The sequence below is a fragment of the Siphateles boraxobius genome, unplaced genomic scaffold, assembly GCF_051911475.1.
Source record: "Siphateles boraxobius isolate OS27281-9 unplaced genomic scaffold, OSU_SipBor_1 111, whole genome shotgun sequence".
Lineage (NCBI taxonomy): Eukaryota > Metazoa > Chordata > Actinopteri > Cypriniformes > Leuciscidae > Siphateles > Siphateles boraxobius.
This window is the reverse complement of record NW_027508713.1, coordinates 1,433,663-1,454,238: the sequence shown is the minus strand read 5'-3', so window position 1 is coordinate 1,454,238 and position 20,576 is coordinate 1,433,663. Positions and strand designations below refer to the sequence as shown.

The window sequence follows — 20,576 nt, the reverse complement described above, 5'->3', positions numbered from 1 at the left end:
TTTGATTTTATATTTTGTAAAATATATATTTTATAAAAAAGAATAAATATTAAGTACAGTATATTTGATTTAATGTAAGTTTTAAACTTCCTTAACTTTTTCATACTTTCATTTTTTGAAGTGCTTTCACTTCAGCAATAATCTGCTGACTGTTTTCTTTAAAACAAGACCAAACTTAGGTCTATATTCCAAAGCATTCTTGAATTACAATCATTTAAGTTTGAATAGTGCATTTTAAATAGAGCTAGTTTAATCCCCTTTTTATACCCTAAACAGGCAACGTGTCTCAGGAGACACATACATTTCAAAACGTGCTAAATAACAACATGAACAACATATTACTTAATTTTCTCCTTCAGCACCTTAAGACAATGTTCACAATTAATGTTAGCTGTATTCTTTTTTTTCAGAAGAAAAGTAAGTTGAATATATATTTACTTATCTCAAAATCTGAATGTTCTGCACCACTGGCAGCCATGTTGGATTTAGGTCAGGCTGACTAATTGATCACAAAAAATTTGAAGCAAATCATGTGACCAGCATACTCAAGACAGACCAGGCTGTCATAAGTGATAAAAGAATTTGATGAAAAAATCGTTCTTATGCCCCAAAAAAGACAATAAAAACTATGTATCTCGTGAGACACGTTGCATGTTTTAGGGTTAAAAAGAAATGAATGGTATGTGCAAAAGCACAATAGAAATGTCATTGTGCAATAAATGATCATCACATCGTCTAATCCCAATTGAGTAAATGTAAATGCTTCTGTGTGCTAAAACAGTGTTATGACCTCTTATCTCTAACGTTGACATTCATATTGTTGTCAGTTATTTATTCATTTAATAAGCAAATGCATTAACCTGCATTCTATCTACTACAGTTATTAAATCAATGATTAAACTGACAGTAGAAACAAGACTGTGTTGTTTTAGACTGATCATTTCAATAGGTAAACACTTGACCTTCTTGTAAGAACATTTCTAGTAAAAATAAACAGGCCGAATCTTTAACAGTAAACATAGGCATCTAGAGGAACCGGTTTATTGCTTTTACATTCGCATTCCACAAACCAGTTCTCATGATAATATGGTTCCACCGCCCTCCTGTTACGTTTTATAACTCCTCTGAATCTTCAAGAGATCTTTTCTGATTTCATAAACTGAGATCAACACTAAAAAGCTGTAGCACAGATCACAAAACACCGTTCTGTATTTCCGTGTCTTATAAAGTAATTCTTCTCCTCTCTGACAGTCAAGAGACGAAAGCTAGTCATATACAGAAAGTTCCAGTCCTAGTCAGTGTCTGTAACCGCTAATCGATTTCCACACCATTTAAGCATTTCTTACAGAGCAATTTACAGTAAATAAACATCATACAGTGAGATTTGTTACTTTTTTATTCTGAGAATAGGCCAACAGTGTATTCAATGCCACATTTCAATAAAAAGAAAAGGGTATACAAAAAATGCTTAAAAGGGATGCTTTACCAACAAAAGTGGTGGTGTAACCAAAAATCCCAAATTCATGTAAATGTGCAACACTCACTCTTGAAGAAATCCAACTTTATTGATTAAAAAAACGTGACGTTTCGGCCATTGTCAAGACCATCATCAGATATCAAGAACAACAATATCACATATTACTTTACACACTCTAGCAATCAGCAACAGGTGTACTACTCTACTAACTGTGGGAGTGGTTACCTAACAAGATTTGGGGAGAAAGCAAGGAGAAAGAAAATGGGAGAAAATGGGAGGGAGGAAAATAGAGGAGGAAGAGAAAAGAAGGCAAAAGACCAATAAAACATATTATAATCTATTTCCTGATTCAGATCTTTGGGAAACAATGTATTTAAAGTAAAAGTCCAAAAGGTTTCTTTGGATTTACACTTCACATCAATATCTCCATCCCGACCTAGTGAACAAAGTTATTCAATGCCAAAATGAATAAATAAAAGACTCACAAATAAAAACAACAGGAACATAAAACGAAACAAACTGCACATCTAAAACTGTATGTAAAATAACAAAGCATTACAAGTTAACTTGAGTTGCGTAATCAGATTACTTTTAAAAGTAACTAGTACAGTAATGCATTATTTTTACATTTACAACAAAATATCTTAGTTACTTTTTCAAATAAGTAACTTTGTTTTACCATTTACTGACTGACAGCTCTCTTCTTTTGTGTTGAGAAGACGTGTTAAGACTAAATGTGAGCATGCATATACTAATCTCACTTGCACAAAAAAAGATTCAGTATTCCTCAAAATGAATAAAATCAAAAGTGAAATGCAAAATCAGAATACTATGCAAACCTCCAATGATTAAATGTCAAATAAAACAAATATTAGTATGCATTTAATTTAAATTTCTTGACCAATGTACTTACTGCTAACCTTTGATGATTCAGTTAAACCATAAGCAAAAAAGAATTTTTGTTTTTATTGAAGTGTTAAACTTTTTTTCTCCTGCATCATATTCTTCTGCAATCAAGAACAGCAGCTGAAAGGTTTGTTTGAGCTGTACCCTCTACTTTACATGTGTGAATTTACATTTCCTTCAGCTTGAGGCTTATTTCAATTTTGGTGTAAAAGGGTCTTTACATTTGCCCAAAATAAAAAAGAATTATATAAAAAAAAAAAACAAGCCTAGCCCAGGTGAGAAAAAGTAACACAAATGTAACAATGCATTACTTTTCTTAAAAAAGTAATTTTGTAACACAATTATTAACTTTTTAAGGGAGCAACGCAACATTTTCAAAGTAACATTACTTTTCAAAGTAACTTTCCCCAACACGGTCAACAAGAGAATCCAGAACGACCACCTGACCACCTCGACTGAGACTATTCAGAGGAACTTCACAAAGTGAAATATGACTCAGATTCTATATTTTTTGATGACTCATTGATAACTAAGTTCAGTATTTTAAGCGCATCTCAATAAAGACGTCACATTTGTCTTCATATGATTAACTCTGTTTAATGCTTTAACACATTCATGTTTTACAGCATGTTTTTCTCAATGTAACATTTGCTAAATATGTAGTTGAATAGTATATTTACATTATCTACTGTATATAGTGATTTTCACAAGTTTCATCTAACTTTCCAACTTATAGCCATTTTACCAAGATTATAATGGAGGTAGAAGCGTTGTCAATGGTGTCTCTGTTGTTAATTCTGACACAGACACAGTTCAGACTCAAAAACCTTAAATCCAGCATAGAGTGGTTCAGTGAATAGGGTGTTGAATGTGTGTAAGTGTGTGAGTGTGTGTGTGTCAGAGACGCTGTAGAAGGAAAGAGTGCCGGCCGACACGTCCAGATACACTCCTACTCTCTTAGATTTTGGTACATGGGTTATGTTATTGCTCACATTATTGTGCCAGACAGTGAATCCTTTACTATTGCAGAAAATACACCAGGATTTGTCATTGTATCCAAACTTACAGATAGTCCCTCCAATCCTGCTGATTCCTTTATAGGCCACTGCTATACGAGCCCATGAACCCCGTTCATCGTCCCCAAGGCCCCATTCAGCCTCCCAGTAACAGCGTCCAGTCAGACTCTCTCGACACAGAACCTGAGGAATATCAGCAAATCTCTCTGGATGATCAGGGTACGGCTGACGCTCTTCCACATATTTGACCTTTCTGTTCTCTTCAGACAGGATGAGTTGAGTGTTTGCTGTGTTTGGATCCAGTGTTAAATCACAGGCATCTGAACACAAGATGACAGATATTAAAAATAATTAGTTAATCACATTTGTTTCATGTGCAAGAGTGTGTCAGAGGAAGGACCTACATTTGCGTAGTGCTGGTTTGATACAGAAGGGGCTTCCGTGATCCAAACTAAAACACAAACATACAGACAAAATGAACCGTTAGTACATTAAACAGTTAAATATAGTGTTGTCAAATTTGTGTGTATAGCGTTTTTCTAGCTTCACATGTGTGTACAAATGTCCTAGTAAGAACCATTCACTGATCGTCAATCACAGAAAGCAGTATCTGCCGATACCAATATATTTTGTTGCACAACAGCACAAGCACATTTACATTTATCTGACACTTTTATCCAAAGCGACTTACAATTGCTATATGTCAGAGGTCGCACAAATCTGGAGCAACTAGGGGTTAAGTGTCTTGCTCAGGGACACATTGGTGTCTCACAGTGGATTCGAACCCAGGTCTCTCACACCAAAGGCATGTGTCTTATCCACTGCGCCATCACCACCCAGGCACAAGCACAGCACAGCCAAGCGCGTCTTTACACATTGTCAGAATGACTGACCGGTTTATGAAAACAGGAAATTGAGAGATCAGCGATCAAATCTTTAGAAGTGATTATCAGCCGATAGCGATCGGTGGCCGATCAAGCATTGCAAACATTAAGGTTTATTTCCATGGTGATGCATCAAGCTTGTCAGTCATGTGACAATGCAGCCACAATATAACTTATGTAAAGTGTAACTTATGTATCGGTTTTGTTTAATTTTTCCATTTTTTCCCCCCAAAATATCTGATATTCTGATTCTTAAATACATGTAAGGGAATTGGTGTTGTTGTTCAAACACCTAATGATCATGTTAGTTGATCTATAATGCCTGACGGGCGGTGCCATGTTAGTTTGCACTGCAATGCTGAGAATCGGTGCCCGGTTGCATGAAAGCCCTAAGTTATAAAAACTATAGTTATAAGGTTAAGGGTACTCTTAGTGAAATATGGGTTGCAAGAAAAAAAACTAGATGTCCACTTAAGGAACCTTAAGGCTGTCATGAAGTGTTTTTCCTTAATTAATTGATATCCCTTAAGTTCTGTTATGCATTGCAACAAAGTCCATTTAGTCCTAAAAAAATGAAGGGTCCCAAATTAAGTCATCTGCTGAACTTAAATGTGATGGATGATTTCAAGTTAATTGAGGAGGAGGAAGTGCCAATGTGAAATTTTAGTGATCAAAACAAGCCTGTTGAAAGTATGACATGAAACAGGGTTTATTGTCAAAAATAAAATTGAATAAACAGTTTTCATTTTTTTTCCATCACTTCCACTGTGTGCTTGGATTATTTATCTTATGCCAGGTGTAGCGGCAACAACATCCACGTCCGGTGTGGAGACCGTGTTAAAGCCCATTCTGCCTTTAACGCTATATTACAACATCAAGCAATATTCCAATAATTTATACAATTATAACACTTTATATAGGGCCATTTTGCATAAAAGTTTAGTACATTTTGCTGACTACTTATTTAAATTATTATTTAAGTAAAAGTACTGTACTTATGTAATTAAACATGTTTTAATTATGGTATTATTAATTTTACTATAGTAAAAGATCTGAGTACTTGCTTCCTTCACTGGTAATAGAAGATAAGGTTTTGTCAGTGACACTTTTGATATATTTATTCTATTACATTTGTGTGATCATTGCAAAAAATGCGAGATTCCGCTCGCTCCGTCCGCTCAGTGCCGCTCGCTCTACTCAGAATGCCCTATTGTGATTTGGTAGTTCGAGAATCGGTGAATAAGCTAAAGCAATAGTGGGTTGGTTATGGTCAAATATTGTTTTAAAGCTACACTGTGTGATTTTTACCCCCATCTAGCGGTGAAAAGGTATATGACCATCCAGTGAATATTAGTTTATGTTCCTCTCAATTCCGATTTCGTTTTAACTCCTACGGTGGCCAATGTAGTCCAAGATTAACATGGCTTCCAGTTCGACCTCGTCCATGAGTGAAAGGTGAAGCTTGAATTAACCGTATGTCCCTCTTTGGCTAATGTACTTTCAAGATGGAGGGGCAACATGGCGACCGACATTAGAACCCCCCACCCGTATGTATTTTCAATGGCATATTATACACTCACGAGAATACTTTATTACTTGAACGAAGTAAATATACATTAATGAGCACATATATTTTTGAAAGAACTTAGTGTTTTTAGCTAAGAATAAACTAAAAAAGTTACACAGTGTAGCTTTAAGGAAGTTGCGAGCCTTATGCATAACATGCATCTTGTTTATGTGTGTGTGCGTGCGTGCGTGCGTGCGCGCGCGCGTTTTAATATGCCTGTTTTGCAACTGCAGTTATGTTCACGGAAATAAAATAACAAAAATCAAATATAACTTTTCAGTTATTGCATTTAATAACCAAGTTTGCCAAAGGGCTAGACATGTTTTTTAATTAAGTTCATTTAATGCATTTAAATGAATAACAAGAACAGACTTTTATTCAGAATCACCCCGAAATAACTTCTATTTACAATCCTAGCTACTGTAAATGATACATTTATTCCAGATATTCATTACAAAGTACAAACAGAAAGCAAGTAGCCTACAGAGACATTTTATGTCTGAGCGGGATCTGAGCGGGATTTGTTTTACCGGTGAGCGTGAGCGATTCATCTGTGGAGCGTTCACTTGGGACGCGAGCAACTGAGTGGAGCACACGCGCATAGAGCGGAATATTGAGCTGAGCGTCACACCGCTCCGCTCACATGCTCTGATATATATATATATATATATATATATATATATATATATATATAGTGCTGTCAAACGATTAAAATATTTAATCGCGATTAATCGCATTAATGCCATAGTTAACTCGCAATTAATCGCACATTTTTATCTATTCTAAATGTCCCTTGATTTCTATTAGTCTAATTATTTTTCTAATTGTAATGCTCTTATCAACATGGAAAAGTGGACCGGCAGTAAGTTTTTTCTTAGCTGTGGTATCCATGTGCTTCTGTCTGAGGTCATCCATTGTAGAGCTTAGATCGGGCCCAAAAAAAATCAAGCCCGACCCAACCCGAGCCCGTGCACATTGTGTCCGAGCCCGGCTGACACATTAACTGTAATTATGAGCCCGAGCCCGATTTAAACCCGACCATTATTTTAATACGTGGGTTGTTATAACTGACGTTCTCAACTACTTTCTATGTTACTTTCTCCCGCCCGCAACATTTTTGTCCTGCTCCAGCCCGCAAATAGACTTTTTTTTGTAGGCTACCTCCAAATATCGCCTACGTGTCGCACCATACACATCAGCATAAATAATCCTGATAAATTATTTGTTATTAAAGCATTAACACACAAACCACTGTTATAACATAAAAGCTAGCAGGCTGCGTGCATGGTTTGGCATGACTGAATGAGCACAAAGTGTGCTCCCTTAAAAATTCCTAAAAAGCTGACATCAGTTCATCGCAATCTCACACTCTGTTATTATCAAATAAGCTGACTGCACAATGAATCTTTCATAATGTATACACTTTGTTTGTTATAATTAGAGGATTTGCCAGCATAGAGAATTCAGCACTGAACAAAAAGTCAGTTTTGAGCGGTGAGGGAGTCTATTTTAAATGCATCTGATTGGTCATTGCGTTCAAGAAATAAACACATATGTCTGTGATTGGCTACATCGCTCAACTCTGCAAACATGTTATAAAAAGAAACTCTGGCCTGTAAATCATTTCTATTTTGTTTTAGTTGTTAATGTTGCTTTACTGCAACATGAATAAAAATGTATTAGTTTTTATGTTTTATTCATCGATATTTCTAAGTTGTGGGAGTCCCGCGAATCGTTTTATTCTCCCGTACCCGTACACACAGAGTGAGTGCATTACCGCCCGCGCCCGGGACTTAAATCTAGTCCCGCGCCGCACTCTATTGCGTTGAGAGTGCACGTCTCTAGATCAGCGTCTCGCGCTCGCGCCATCCACTCAAAACGTAACGCTAGCCTACTACTCTTTGGCCGGCGCGCAAGCCCAAACAAGTGTGTGCGGCGTGCCTGTTGTTTTGTTTCCGGTCTAGCTATCCGGTGTGATGTTGTAGTTTTTCTAACGTTACTAGTTGTTGCAACAGCATGTGAAAAAAGTTTGCTAGGCCAAAAATAGCGTTAATCTCGCAACAAACAAATTGACGCCGTTAAAATGGGTTTGCGTTAACGGCGTTAATAACGCTTTTAACTGACAGCACTAATATATATATATTCTGTTTATGTATACTGTATTCTATATACAGTACCAGTCAAAAGTTTGTACACACGAATGGGAAAGTGTGTCCAATCGTTTGACTGGTTCTGTCCTATAATATACACAAAAATAATATTGCTACTGTATTATAATGTACACATAAATAATATTTGCCGATATATCGATATCAGACTTTTTTTACTCCCTAATATCTGTTTCGGCCCCCAAAAATCTATATTGGTCGGGCTCTAATCTTGATGTGAATAAAATTATGTTTGAAAAGGATTATTATTGCCGCTTCCACAGACATCAGTATGTTTTATAAATTTGAAAATTGAAAACACTAAACCGTTGTGATACATAAGGGCATCCATTCTTTCCTTATGCATCCATTCTAGCTCAGCGCCAGCCAAAGTGAGAAAGCAGATTTGAATTTAGCATTTGATCACATGATATACTTGAAAGTTCTAGTCACATCGGTGTGATTGTACACATCAAAGGGATAATTGTCCTTAACTTACTTGAGTATCTGCAGTGAGCAGTTGTTATCCATCAATTTGTCGTTGAGCAGCTTGACTCCTGAATCTCCTGGGTGATTGTAGCTCAGATCCAGCTCTCTCAGGTGTGATGGGTTTGAACTCAGAGCTGAAGACACATAACCACAGCCTTCCTCTGTCACCATACAGCCAGACAACCTACAGAGAGAGGGGATCTGAATTCTATTCTTGTTTTTTGTCCTTTTTGGTACTTGACAGCAACTTAGTCATTGCGCAAATTCTCTCCTTTTGTGTTCCAAAGAATAAAGCAAATCTCATATGCTTGAAACAACATGAGGATGATTAAATTGCACAATTTTCATGTTTAAGCAAAATCAATGCTTTAATGTTATAGTAACTTGTACATGTAACCAATGTAACTGCTGTATTTCTCATATGTTTCCACATTTGTTTTATTCCACTGGACTATACCTGTAATCTCTCATTTCTCTCTTTAAATCATCTCTCACCTTTTCTTCACTACTTCTCCCTGATATAATTTACTGTGGGAATGTTTGTAACTAAGAGAAATACAGTAGACCAGATACCTTGTTTTTTTTTATCTGTCAAAATTATGGAAACATTTGGAATTTCTTTTAATTCAGCAAATGGCATTAAATAATAACTGAACATTAAATAAATAATAATAATAATAACAATAATAATAATAATAATAATAATAATAATTCATTTCATTTATATAGCGCTTTTCTCGACACTCAAAGCGCTTTACATTGAAGAGGGAATCTCCTCAACCACCACCAATGTGCAGCATCCACCTGGATGATGCAACGGCAGCCATATGTCGCCAGAACGCCCACCACACACCAGCTTACTGGTGGAGAGGAGAGTGATGAAGCCAATTATTTATTGGGATGAATCCCCATAAATAATTTAAGGGTCAAGAGCTGCCGGAGGATATGAGGACATAACAGGATGACGTGCGTACAGATTTTTTCCTTCCTTTCCAAGTATCAACAAGGAGGTAATTGCGTTCAGTTTGTTCCCCTGCTCAATTTCGTACCTCAGTCGCTCTCACGCTACAGTGGGTATCGTTGTCAGTTGACAAGAACATCGCCGTTAGGCCACTAGTAGGGCCGGGCGATATATCGATACAAAAAATATATCGATATATTTTTAAATGTGATATGGAATTAGACCATATCGATATAGTTCAAATTTGCGCTATGATCCTTGCTCCAAACAAGCTGCTGACTGCTTTTGTAGAAATATGTATATCGTTCATTCTATCAGTTGCAGTTCTGGCGCCTCTGTCTCAACAGCATTAGTGTACAACGTGACAAATACTCACATCAAATGTTAACGCAGAGGAACGGGACACATCAGTTCAGTGAGTTCAGAAATGTTCATTATTTGTATGTGCTTTAAATCCTTGCTGGTTAAACAGGTCATTCCCTGCTGATGCGCTTTACTGAGCGCGAACACCCGACGCGCACATGCACTAAAAGCCTGTCTACAGCGCCTGGTTACTGGACTAAGTTATCCTTCGAGTCTTATTTCGCTAATACTCTCAAATACACACAAGGTTTACATAAGGAAAGTTGGTTATGTCAGACTGAAATCAAAGCGAGAAAACTGAGAGAAATCTGCTTGTCAAATGCGTGTAGATTAGACGCGTCGAGTACAGGTCTCAAAGAGACAGTAGCCCTAATAATAAACATGCAGCCGCTTGTCCTTAAAGGGATAGTTCAGCCAAAAATAAAAATTATGAGATTATTTATTCCCTGTAATGTTGTTCCAAACCTGTATTAATTTATTTCTTGTGCTGAACACAAAAGAAGATATTTTGAAGAATGTGGGTAACCAAACAGTTGCTGGCCCGCATTGACTTCCATATGGAAAAATATACTATGGAAATCACTTGGGTACATCAACTGTTTGGTTACCCACATTCTTCCAAATAATTTCAACAGAAGAAAGAAACTTATTCAGGTTTAAAACAACTTGAGAGAGTAAATGATGACAATTAAAATTTTTGGGAGAACTATCCATTTAATGTTAATAAAACAACAAAACACAAAGGAACTCACTCGCTGCTCATGACTGAGAACTTTAATAGTAGCTTTAATAAGAATCAATGTATACTTTATACAGTGAAGACTATATTTGGCTTTGACTTTGACTGAACATTTGCTCTCACTTTGCGGAAAAAATATCGGGATATATATCGTATATCAATATACAGCCCAAATATATCGGGATATGACTTTTGGTCCATATCGCCCAGCCCTAACCACCAGGTCTTAAATAGTCGACAACCTTTACTGCTGTCTCTTATTCATTAAAAATAATCTAATAACTTTAAGGTTAGGCTACACAGCTAGAGTAGCACTCTTTAAAGCTGATGATACACAAGGGCAACTTTTTGCCAGCTTCTTGCCCAGCAACATTGCTGGCAGGGGGGGGTGGGGGGCCTCGGTATATTTTCCTGCTTTTTTGTCCTTAGCCAATCACATGCCTGATCAATGGTAGATCTAAATCTATATGGCTTTGTTTACCGGTGGCCTCGTGCCTGCGCTGAATCAAAGCCATCCCACAAGGGCAATGGTGAAGTGAGCTACTCTTCTTATCAAAAGCTATTTAATGTAATCTGCTAATTAAAAACATACATAGCATCCAAAGTATATGGCCTCTTATCAGAGATTACTCGTGGCTAAGTATTATTACTACACACCTGAGTATCTCCAGCTGACAGTTTGGGTTTTTCAGTGCATCAGAGAGCAGCATCACTCCTGAATCCTGCAGGTCATTGTTACTCAGATCTAGTTCTCTCAGGACAGAGTTTGAGGATTTTAGAGTTGATGACAGAATTTCACAGCACGGAGCAGTGAGGTTACAGCCAGCAAGACTGAAAAGGAGTAACATTTTTTACTGTGAGTGCAAAATCTGTAATTGTGAAAATACACATCCTTCAAGTAATGTAAAGAGGTCATAGGTTTATAAGTACCAATCACTCACAGTGCTTTTGTGCAGTTGATCACGGCTGGTATCAGTCTTCTTCTACCCTGATCTGATGTGTTGTATTTCTTGAGTTCCAGCTCATCCAGCACCTCATCTGACATTTGAAGCATGTAGGCGATTGTTGAGCAGTGAGCAGGAGAGAGTTTCTTCTCTGAGAGTTTGTCTGATTTCACAAACACTTGTATCTCTCTGGACAGAGTCTGATCCTTGACTTCCAACAGACAGAGGAAGAGATTAATGGATCTTTCAGCGGAGAGTCCATGTCCATCTTTGATCTTCTCTTTAATGTACTGTGTGGTTCTCCTGATGCTTTCTGAGCTGTTCTCTGTGTGCATCAGTAGATCCTGTAAGAGTCTCTGATTGGACTCCAGTGAGACGCCCAGCAGGAACCGCAGGAACAGATCCAGGTGTCCATTCTTACTCTCAAGAGCTTTATCTACTGCTCCTCTAAGCAAATTATGCATCGAATCAAAAACTTTAAGGGTCTCCACTGTGCTTCTTAAATAGCAGTAAAACACATGGAAAGCAGCAAGAAACTCCTGAACGCTCAGATGAATGAAGCTGTAGACTTTCCTCTGATGAATCATTGATTCCTCCTTGAAGATCTCAGTGCAAATCCCAGAATACACTGAGGCACCAGTGACGTCTATGCCACTCTCATACAGGTCCTCCTCATAGAACATCACATTGCCCTTCATCAGCTGTTTGAAAGCCACTTCAGCAAGTTTCACAATCACTTCTCTGTTGGACTGCAGGAGTTTCTCTGGATCTCTCTCTTCATACTTCTGATTCCTCATGTTGATTTGAATCAGCAGGAAGAGGATGTACATTTCAGTCAGAGTTTGAGGGATTTCTGCACTCAGATCTTCTTTAAGAAGCTTTTGAAGCACAGTGGATGAGATCCAGCAGAAGACGGGTATGTGGCACATGATGTGGAGGCTTCTTGCTCTTCTGATGTGTGAGATGATTCTGCTGGCTTGATGCTCGTCACTGATTCTCTTCCTGAAATATTCCTCCTTCTGAGGGTCATTGAATCCCTGAATTTCTGTCAGGCGGTTGATGTATTTTAAGGGGATCTGATTGGCTGCTGCTGGTCTGGAGGTGATCCAGATGAGAGCAGAGGGAAGCAGCTCTCCTTTCATGAGGTTTGACATCAACACACCCACTGATGAAGTCTCAGTCACATCAGAAACTTCCTGAGCGTCTGAAAACATCAGTGTCATTCTGCTTTCATCCAGACCATCCAAGATGAACACAACTTTACACTCCTCATAAATCTTTGAGTCCAGATCTTGAAGTTCAGGATGAAAGTCTAGCAAAAGTCTGGGAAGACTGTACTGATGATCTCGAATCAAGTTCAGCTCTCGAAATGGAAGCACAAACATGAAATCTACATCCTGATTGGCTTTCCCCTCGGCCCAGTCCAGAATGAACTTCTGCACAGAGACGGTTTTTCCGATTCCAGCGATGCCTTTAGTAAGAACAGTCTTGATCTGCTCTCTCTCCTCGCGTCCTGGTTCAGGAGAGGCTTTAAAGATGTCATTGCAGGAGATTGGAGTGTCATGTGAGTGTTGTGTTCTGGCTGTTTTCTCCATCTGTAAAACCTCATGTTCTTCATTAACGCCTTCACTCTCTCCCTTTATGATGTAGAGAGGTGTGTAGATCCTGTTCAGGAGGGTTTCCTGCTCTTGGAGTTTGTTTCCCTCAAATAATCTCTCATACTTGTTTTTCATGCTGGTTTTGAGCCGGTCTTTGAATCTTTGTAGTTTATCACTCACTGGTTTCTGTAAATTTGCAGTCTCCTGCAGCGGGGGTGCTTCTGCATTGTGCTGCCTAAGTTCAGAAGTCACTGCTCCATTACTAAAATCAGGAGTTTGAGTAATGGATCTCTCACTCTTTATAGACACACAGCTGGGTTCTGGTGACGCTGTTCTTATACTCCTATTTATAATCGGCATATACAGAAAAAAAAATCAAACTATATTTCTTGTGTCTTGGTTTCTGCTTAAGTTATTTTTAAGTCTATTGCTTGTATCAAGTAACTCACCTTAAGTCAGATGTCACTGCTCCATCACTGACTTCAGGGGGCTGAGTTATAGATCGGTTACTTTTCATAGACACACAGCTGGGTTCTACAGATTCTGTTCCCTGTGTTCTCTTCTCCTCTCTTTCCTTATGGAGACTCATTTTGAGGCAGTACTGCTTTTCTTGTAAAATTACTCCTGCAAACACATTTATCACCTAACATCACTCAATGGCAGTTACATTTTTTACATTTTTTTTGATGGGTGCCTTTAGCCATTCTGTTGACTAAGTAACGTTACACCTACATGTTAGTAGAAAAAAGTTGACATGTACAAGTGCAAGCCTTAGTGCTCAATTATGATTCATTTCTCAGATCATATATTTTTTATTTGGCTGTTCACATTAATAAATCTGACCAATATAAGATTTTAGTGTGAACTGATCACAGTCCTGGGCTGCGTTTCTCAAAAGTATTGTAAGCTAAGTTTATCGTAGAGACCATCTGTGGTATTGGTTTTACAACTTATTTAGGCTTACGATGCTTTTATGGAATATGTGCGAACGAACAATAACAAGATGGTGCACAGCACACTGTCATATGGATATAAATGAATGTGTAAAAGCTGACTTCAGTAAACTCCATGTTTACAAGCTGATGTCACAGGAGGAAGATGAACACAAGGAGAAAAAGAGCAAAGTTTTTCTAGTTTTTCCTCAACATTTGCTTGTATAGATTGTGCTGTTTACGTTGTTATGGGGGAAAAAACGGATATGAGTCTCATTCGAGCAAAGAAATTGGATTTGGACAACTTATCCTGCTGTCTGAATGTAGCCTTTTAGTCAGATGAAAGTCTGTTGGGGGACCATCAAAATAAAATGTTACCAAAATGACTTTACAGCATCATAATACCTTACTATTACCTTACCTTACTAATACCTTACTAGAAGAAAAGAGCATTATGGAGATATTTCCACCAAATATTTAACAATGTCAGGATAATTTCTTTTGTATTACCTACTCATTAGTTAAAAAATATGGCTGATATCTGAAGTCATGCATTTTTGGTCCAGTAGTTGAATAATTAAAACTTGTCAATAGTTGAAAATATTCAATAATTTTTGCTCATACATAATTTAAGTAAAATTGTTTTTTCTTTGCATCACTAATGTATCATAGGCAGATATGTGTTTGCAGTGTACTGTAATTAATCACAAAATACAATACATCTTGGTTTAGTTCAAATTAACCAGTTGCTAAAACAAACACAGATTGCAACATCCTTTACTTCCTTTAACAATTCTTGATATATTGTTTATTATTAGGTGGGTAGAGTATCCAAAAACTGTACTCAAGTCAAAATAAAGTGAACCTGCAGAGTTTTACATTCAAAGGTAGGTGAAGGGAACCACGGACACAGAGAAGAAAGTGAAAACTCTTCACGTGCTCGCACTCAATGCTACTGAACATATGAACACAATCAATGATCACATATGCATTGCTGGATCTTCTACTGTCTGTTCTCCAAAATGTTATCAAATGCATTTCTGTGCTGGTAAACTGGTTAACTGTGCCTAAGCAAAGGTGTTAGTTTTGCTTTCACTTGATTGTAGGTCCACGGCCATTCCAACGGTCTTCACGTTCTTAAATTTCCGGTTACGACTCCGAGTGTGAAATCGCTTCAGATGATTCAGTGCGTGCAGGAAACTAAACAAATAATTCCAACCGATTCGCGAACCAATTCAGACAGTTTGACCAACTTGTTTGATCAAGTCTTTAAACAGAATCGACTCAAAAGAATGATTCATTTGTGAATGAGACGGCGCGCTTAGAATAAACTACGCATCTCTTAACATGCATTGTATTAAAAGTAAATGTACTTCGTTACTAACCATCTCCATTTATTTCTTATTCGATTTTAGATAAACCACATATAAATACAGGTCCTTCTCAAAAAATTAGCATATTGTGATAAAGTTCTTTATTTTCCATAATGTAATGTTAATAAAACATATTAAACTTTCATATATTTTAGATTCATTGCACAACAACTGAAATATTTCAGGTCTTTTATTGTTTTAATACTGATGATTTTGGCATACAGCTCATGAAAACCCAAAATTCCTATCTCAAAAAATTTGCATATCACGAAAAGGGTCTCTAAACGAGCTATTAACCTAATCATCTGAATCAACTAATTAACTCTAAACACCTGCAAAAGAGTCCTGAGGCTTTTAAAAACTCCCAGCCTGTTTCATTACTCAAAACCGCAATCATGGGTAAGACTACTGTCCAGAAGGCCATCATTGACACCCTCAAGCAAGAGGGTAAGACACAGAAAGAAATTTCTGAACAAATAGGCTGTTCCCAGAGTGCTGTATCAAGGCACCTCAGTGGGAAGTCTGTGGGAAGGAAAAAGTGTGGCAAAAAACGCTGCACAACGAGAAGAGGTGACCGGACCCTGAGGAAGATTGTGGAGAAGGACCGATTCCAGACCTTGGGGGACCTGCAGAAGCAGTGGACTGAGTCTGGAGTAGAAACATCCAGAGCCACCGTGCACAGGCGTGTGCAGGAAATGGGCTACAGGTGCCGCATTCCCCAGGTCAAGCCACTTTTGAACCAGAAACAGTGGCAGAAGCGCCTGACCTGGGCTACAGAGAAGCAGCACTGGACTGTTGCTCAGTGGTCCAAAGTACTTTTTTCGGATGAAAGCAAATTTTGCATGTCATTCGGAAATCAAGGTGCCAGAGTCTGGAGGAAGACTGGGGAGAAGGAAATGCCAAAATGCCTGAAGTCCATTGTCAAGTACCCACAGTCAGTGATGGTCTGGGGTGCCATGTCAGCTGCTGGTGTTGGTCCACTGTGTTTTATCAAGGGCAGGGTCAATGCAGCTAGCTATCAGGAGATTTAGGAGCACTTCATGCTTCCATCTGCTGAAAAGCTTTATGGAGATGAAGATTTCATTTTTCAGCACGACCTGGCACCTGCTCACAGTGCCAAAACCACTGGTAAATGGTTTACTGACCATGGTATTACTGTGCTCAATTGGCCTGCGAACTCTCCTGACCTGAACCCCATTAGAGAATCTGTTGGATATTGTGAAGAGAAAGTTGAGAGACGCAAGACCCAACACTCTGGATGAGCTTAAGGCCGCTATCGAAGCATCCTGGGCCTCCATAACACCTCAGCAGTACCACAGGCTGATTGCCTCCATGCCACGCCGCATTGAAGCAGTCATTTCTGCAAAAGGATTCCCGACCAAGTATTGAGTGCATAAATGAAGATAATTATTTGAAGGTTGACTTTTTTTGTATTAATACACTTCTTTTATTGGTCGGATGAAATATGCAAATTTTTTAAGATAGTTATTTTGGGTTTTCAAGATCTGTATGCCAAAATCATCAGTATTAAAACAATAAAAGACCTGAAATATTTCAGTTGGTGTGCAATGAATCTAAAATATATGAAAGTTTAATTTTTATAATTTCATTATGGAAAATAATTAACTATCACAATATGCTAATTTTTTGAGAAGGGCCTGTATAGGTTGGTTTGAATTTTTTTCTAAAGTGATTTTACGCTTAAATTAATACATTTTAAGCTAACTTTGACTTTGTATATTTACATTTCTAAAATACTCATAAAAGATCACTCTAAATTGTAATATGGACTCATGCATTTTCTTTAAAACTGCTTTGAAATGATTTGTATTGTTAAAGCACTATACAAATAAACATGAATTGAATTTATGTCTGATCTGAAATCACCATTTGACACTTTATTAGGAATTAAGTTTTTTTTTTTTACGGATTGTTATAAGTAATAGGTTTTATTTCTCCACATCATTCATATAACAGCAGAACAGGACTCTATGTTTGGAACAATTCTGAAAGTATCTAATACTGTAATCTGTCAGAATATTAAAAATTACATCAACTGATTTTACATTTGCTTATACATCTGCTTATGAAGTAATAACATACAGTATATTGCAAATTATTCTTAGTGTCTGTGATTTTAATATGAGAATACTTTCAATTCAATTAACCTTCTAAATTTTTGTCTCCCGGCATTTATTTCCCATACCATACGCTGGTCTCTCTTCAGACCAGCTGCGTTTTCAACAGTAGTTGTAGGAAAATGTGTGATGGGTAGTGCTGAATTCGAAGCCAGACCCTTGAATGTGTATAATTGAACTGAACATAGGAAGGCATTTACCCATAATTACAATAATTGGAGTTATTCATGTCATGTGACACTGGCATACTATCTTTTATAAGGTGGCTCATTAAAGTGACATGTCATAGGTCTTTAACTATTGAAAATGTATAGGATGATGCATTTATACATTTTCATAACTAAAGATAAATACTGTAAAAAGATAATAACAAAGACATATCACTTTATAAGTTTATAACCTCAAAACATAAATAAACCATAAATTTAGCTTTTATATATTTAAATATAGCCATAAAACTGCCTATACTGTAGTGCTACAAAGAAACAAAACAAAGCACATTTATTTAATGCGTTCACATCTATTTATAGTATCATAATCAGTTTACAGTGGCTTGCGAGACTAATGATGATGATACTAACATTTACAAATAGTGTGAAAAACATTTTTGTTCATTAGTGTTCCGAGGAAAATAGCATTTGACGAATCTGTCGCTGCTGCTGGAAAGCCAGGTAAAATTATTTGCGTGCACGTGCATGTCCCCAGTTTATAAACCCTTAATTGTGGGATTTTTTTTTCAGTCTCTTATGCCGCGTTCCAGGCAACTTGTAACCCGTGTTATTCCAAACTTATACCCGTGAAAGTGCAATGGAACGGCAAACCCGTGACTTCCCAACCGTGAACTCGTTCTAGATCGATGTACTCCCAGTTACAAGCTCTGACGTCACATAGCTCGAAATCATACAAAACAACAATAGCAGCCCCTACGGATGCAGTGTTTCCGCAGGCGGTACAAGGTGAGAATACAATTTAGGACAATATAACGTTTCAGTCAAATTAATAATGATATAATAATGATAATAATACACACACGATTATGTATTACAATGTTATGTGTCTCTGAAACAATAAATATGTATATTGCGCTCAGGTAGTTTGGCGTGACCGGCCTGGAACGCTACAAAGTCGTGAGTCGTGGTTTGAAGTCGTGATTTACGTGCTCAAAAACCTGCCTGGAACGCAGCATTAGATGGCATACATCCAGGTTTATTTTCCACTATGTCGTAACAACAACAACAATGCCCTTCGCGCTTGCCAAGACAGTTTCAATCGAAAAACAAAACTGTAAAACCATAAATTACAATAACCATGAATTTATAATCCAAACAAAACATTTCTAGTTGTTATATATGTACTTACGTCCAAGAATTCTCCCGCTGTTACAGCCAACTTCCCTGTCAAACTACGTCTGTGTGCTGCTTGCTTTCGTTTGACCTGTTCTTCCGGTTCCACCTGCTTTACCCAGAATCAAGGCTTTAGAACTCACACAAATATTTCGGAAACACTTTTATTTACTACACTCACATTCACTTACAGTCTCACACACACACTCAAACACAAACACACTCACACTCACAAACATTGAGTTTAATGTATGTTTAAGTTTAGTATGAATAAGTTTAGTATGAATTGATTTAATAAATTACCTTCCATTTAGAGATGTAGGATTATGTGTGCTTCACTTATTTTGTTTTAATGCCATCAGAACTGCACTGATGTACATAGACAGTAATATATGAATGAATATTGAGAATATGGCTAGAGATTAACATCCCTAAAATCGCCAAACCACTAATATAGTTGTATTTCTGATAACTGTTAGTTATCCTTTGATTTATTAGAGTGAGAGAAATCTAAAGGTAAGAATGCATGTACAGCTTTTATCACACATCTCTTATATGTTTATTTGACATACACGAGAATGACTATGACTGAGTATTGTGTTCAATATTTGATATCATGTTTATTGTGAACATCTCCCTCTAGTGTCGCACGTCATCATCACATTCTCAGATGAGTTGCTGCTGATTCTACTGTACATGTGTCATGATCCAGGTTCCTCCCTTCTCTGTCTCCCTCTTGTGGTCAAATTACACCTCTTTCTCTACACTATCACTTTAGTCTCATCAGGTTCAGCTGTTCCCGTTTACCTTAATCTCTCCTCACCTGTTCCTCCTTTCCCCTAATGCCTCTTACTATTTCTAACCCTCTCTTTGTCTGTCTCTTTGTCAGTTTATTGTAAGCTTTTCATGCAGAGTACATTCCTCTTACCTCTCTGTTCGAGTCGTGTCTTGTCTTGTCGTATCCTGTGAGATTCGTGTGGAAGCCTCTCCTCGAGCCGGTATATTTATCTGTTCTCTTACACGCTCACTGCACTCTGCCCTGCCAATTCAGACGCTGAGTTCCTGACCAGACGTGGTATCCAGTCGACGGTACCCTCGCTCTCGGCGGGTCTATTCTCCCTCTGCAGTCTCCTCTGGGACCTCAACTTCGCCTAACGCGTTGCTGCGCATCCGGAGATGCTGTGACAATCTACTCGCAGTTTATGTTCTATTTTCTACCAGCCAAGTTTTCTGTTTTGACTGTTTTCTGAGAATCCTAAGAAGATTTATGTTCCTTTTTGATTCAGTGATTCTCTCCTCATTTTCATTAAAGACAGTATTATGGTGAATCTCGCCTTTTGGTCCTCCATCTCTCTGCTCATAACAACATGAACATATTTCTCACATTCAGTGAAACGTGAAGTAACTGAACACACACTAAAAACAAAAACTCAATTTAAAAAGATGGTCCTCACTGCAGAACATGAGATACAGGGGGCGAGGAGATCCAGACCCAAGGGGTGATTGATGGGTTATTGGCTTAAGGCATGTGGAGTTGCTCGGTCAACGGGGGGGGTTGGGGTGGGTGGCACAACACGCAAGGTCTCGCGCTCTCTACCTCTCTGCCGTGTGCGCTGTTTTGAACATAGTTATTCATCGTAGTGTATAAAGTGTATACATTTCCCGGGACAGGTTGTTAAAAAAAAGAACAATCCAGGAA

The 20,576-nt window shown here is 37.8% G+C and overlaps 1 protein-coding gene across 2 annotated transcripts; it reads right to left on the bottom strand.

Moving 5' to 3' along the window:
* Positions 1–1,378: 1,378 nt before the first annotated feature.
* LOC143705935 (protein NLRC3-like) lies at positions 1,379–18,988 on the bottom strand. Of its 2 annotated transcripts, XM_077197533.1 has the most exons (7): positions 18,894–18,988; positions 13,541–13,715; positions 11,491–13,434; positions 11,207–11,380; positions 8,497–8,670; positions 3,804–3,850; positions 1,379–3,719 (listed from the first exon to the last, which is right to left on the bottom strand). In XM_077197533.1, the coding sequence occupies exons 2-7, from the start codon at positions 13,678–13,680 to the stop codon at positions 3,175–3,177; spliced, it is 3,024 nt and encodes a 1,007-aa protein (XP_077053648.1). In that variant the 5' UTR covers positions 13,681–13,715; positions 18,894–18,988; the 3' UTR covers positions 1,379–3,174. The 2 variants fall into 2 exon arrangements, with proteins under 2 accessions (XP_077053648.1, XP_077053649.1); XM_077197534.1 differs by lacking the exon at positions 11,491–13,434 and having other exon boundaries at positions 18,894–18,965.
* Positions 18,989–20,576: the final 1,588 nt, after the last annotated feature.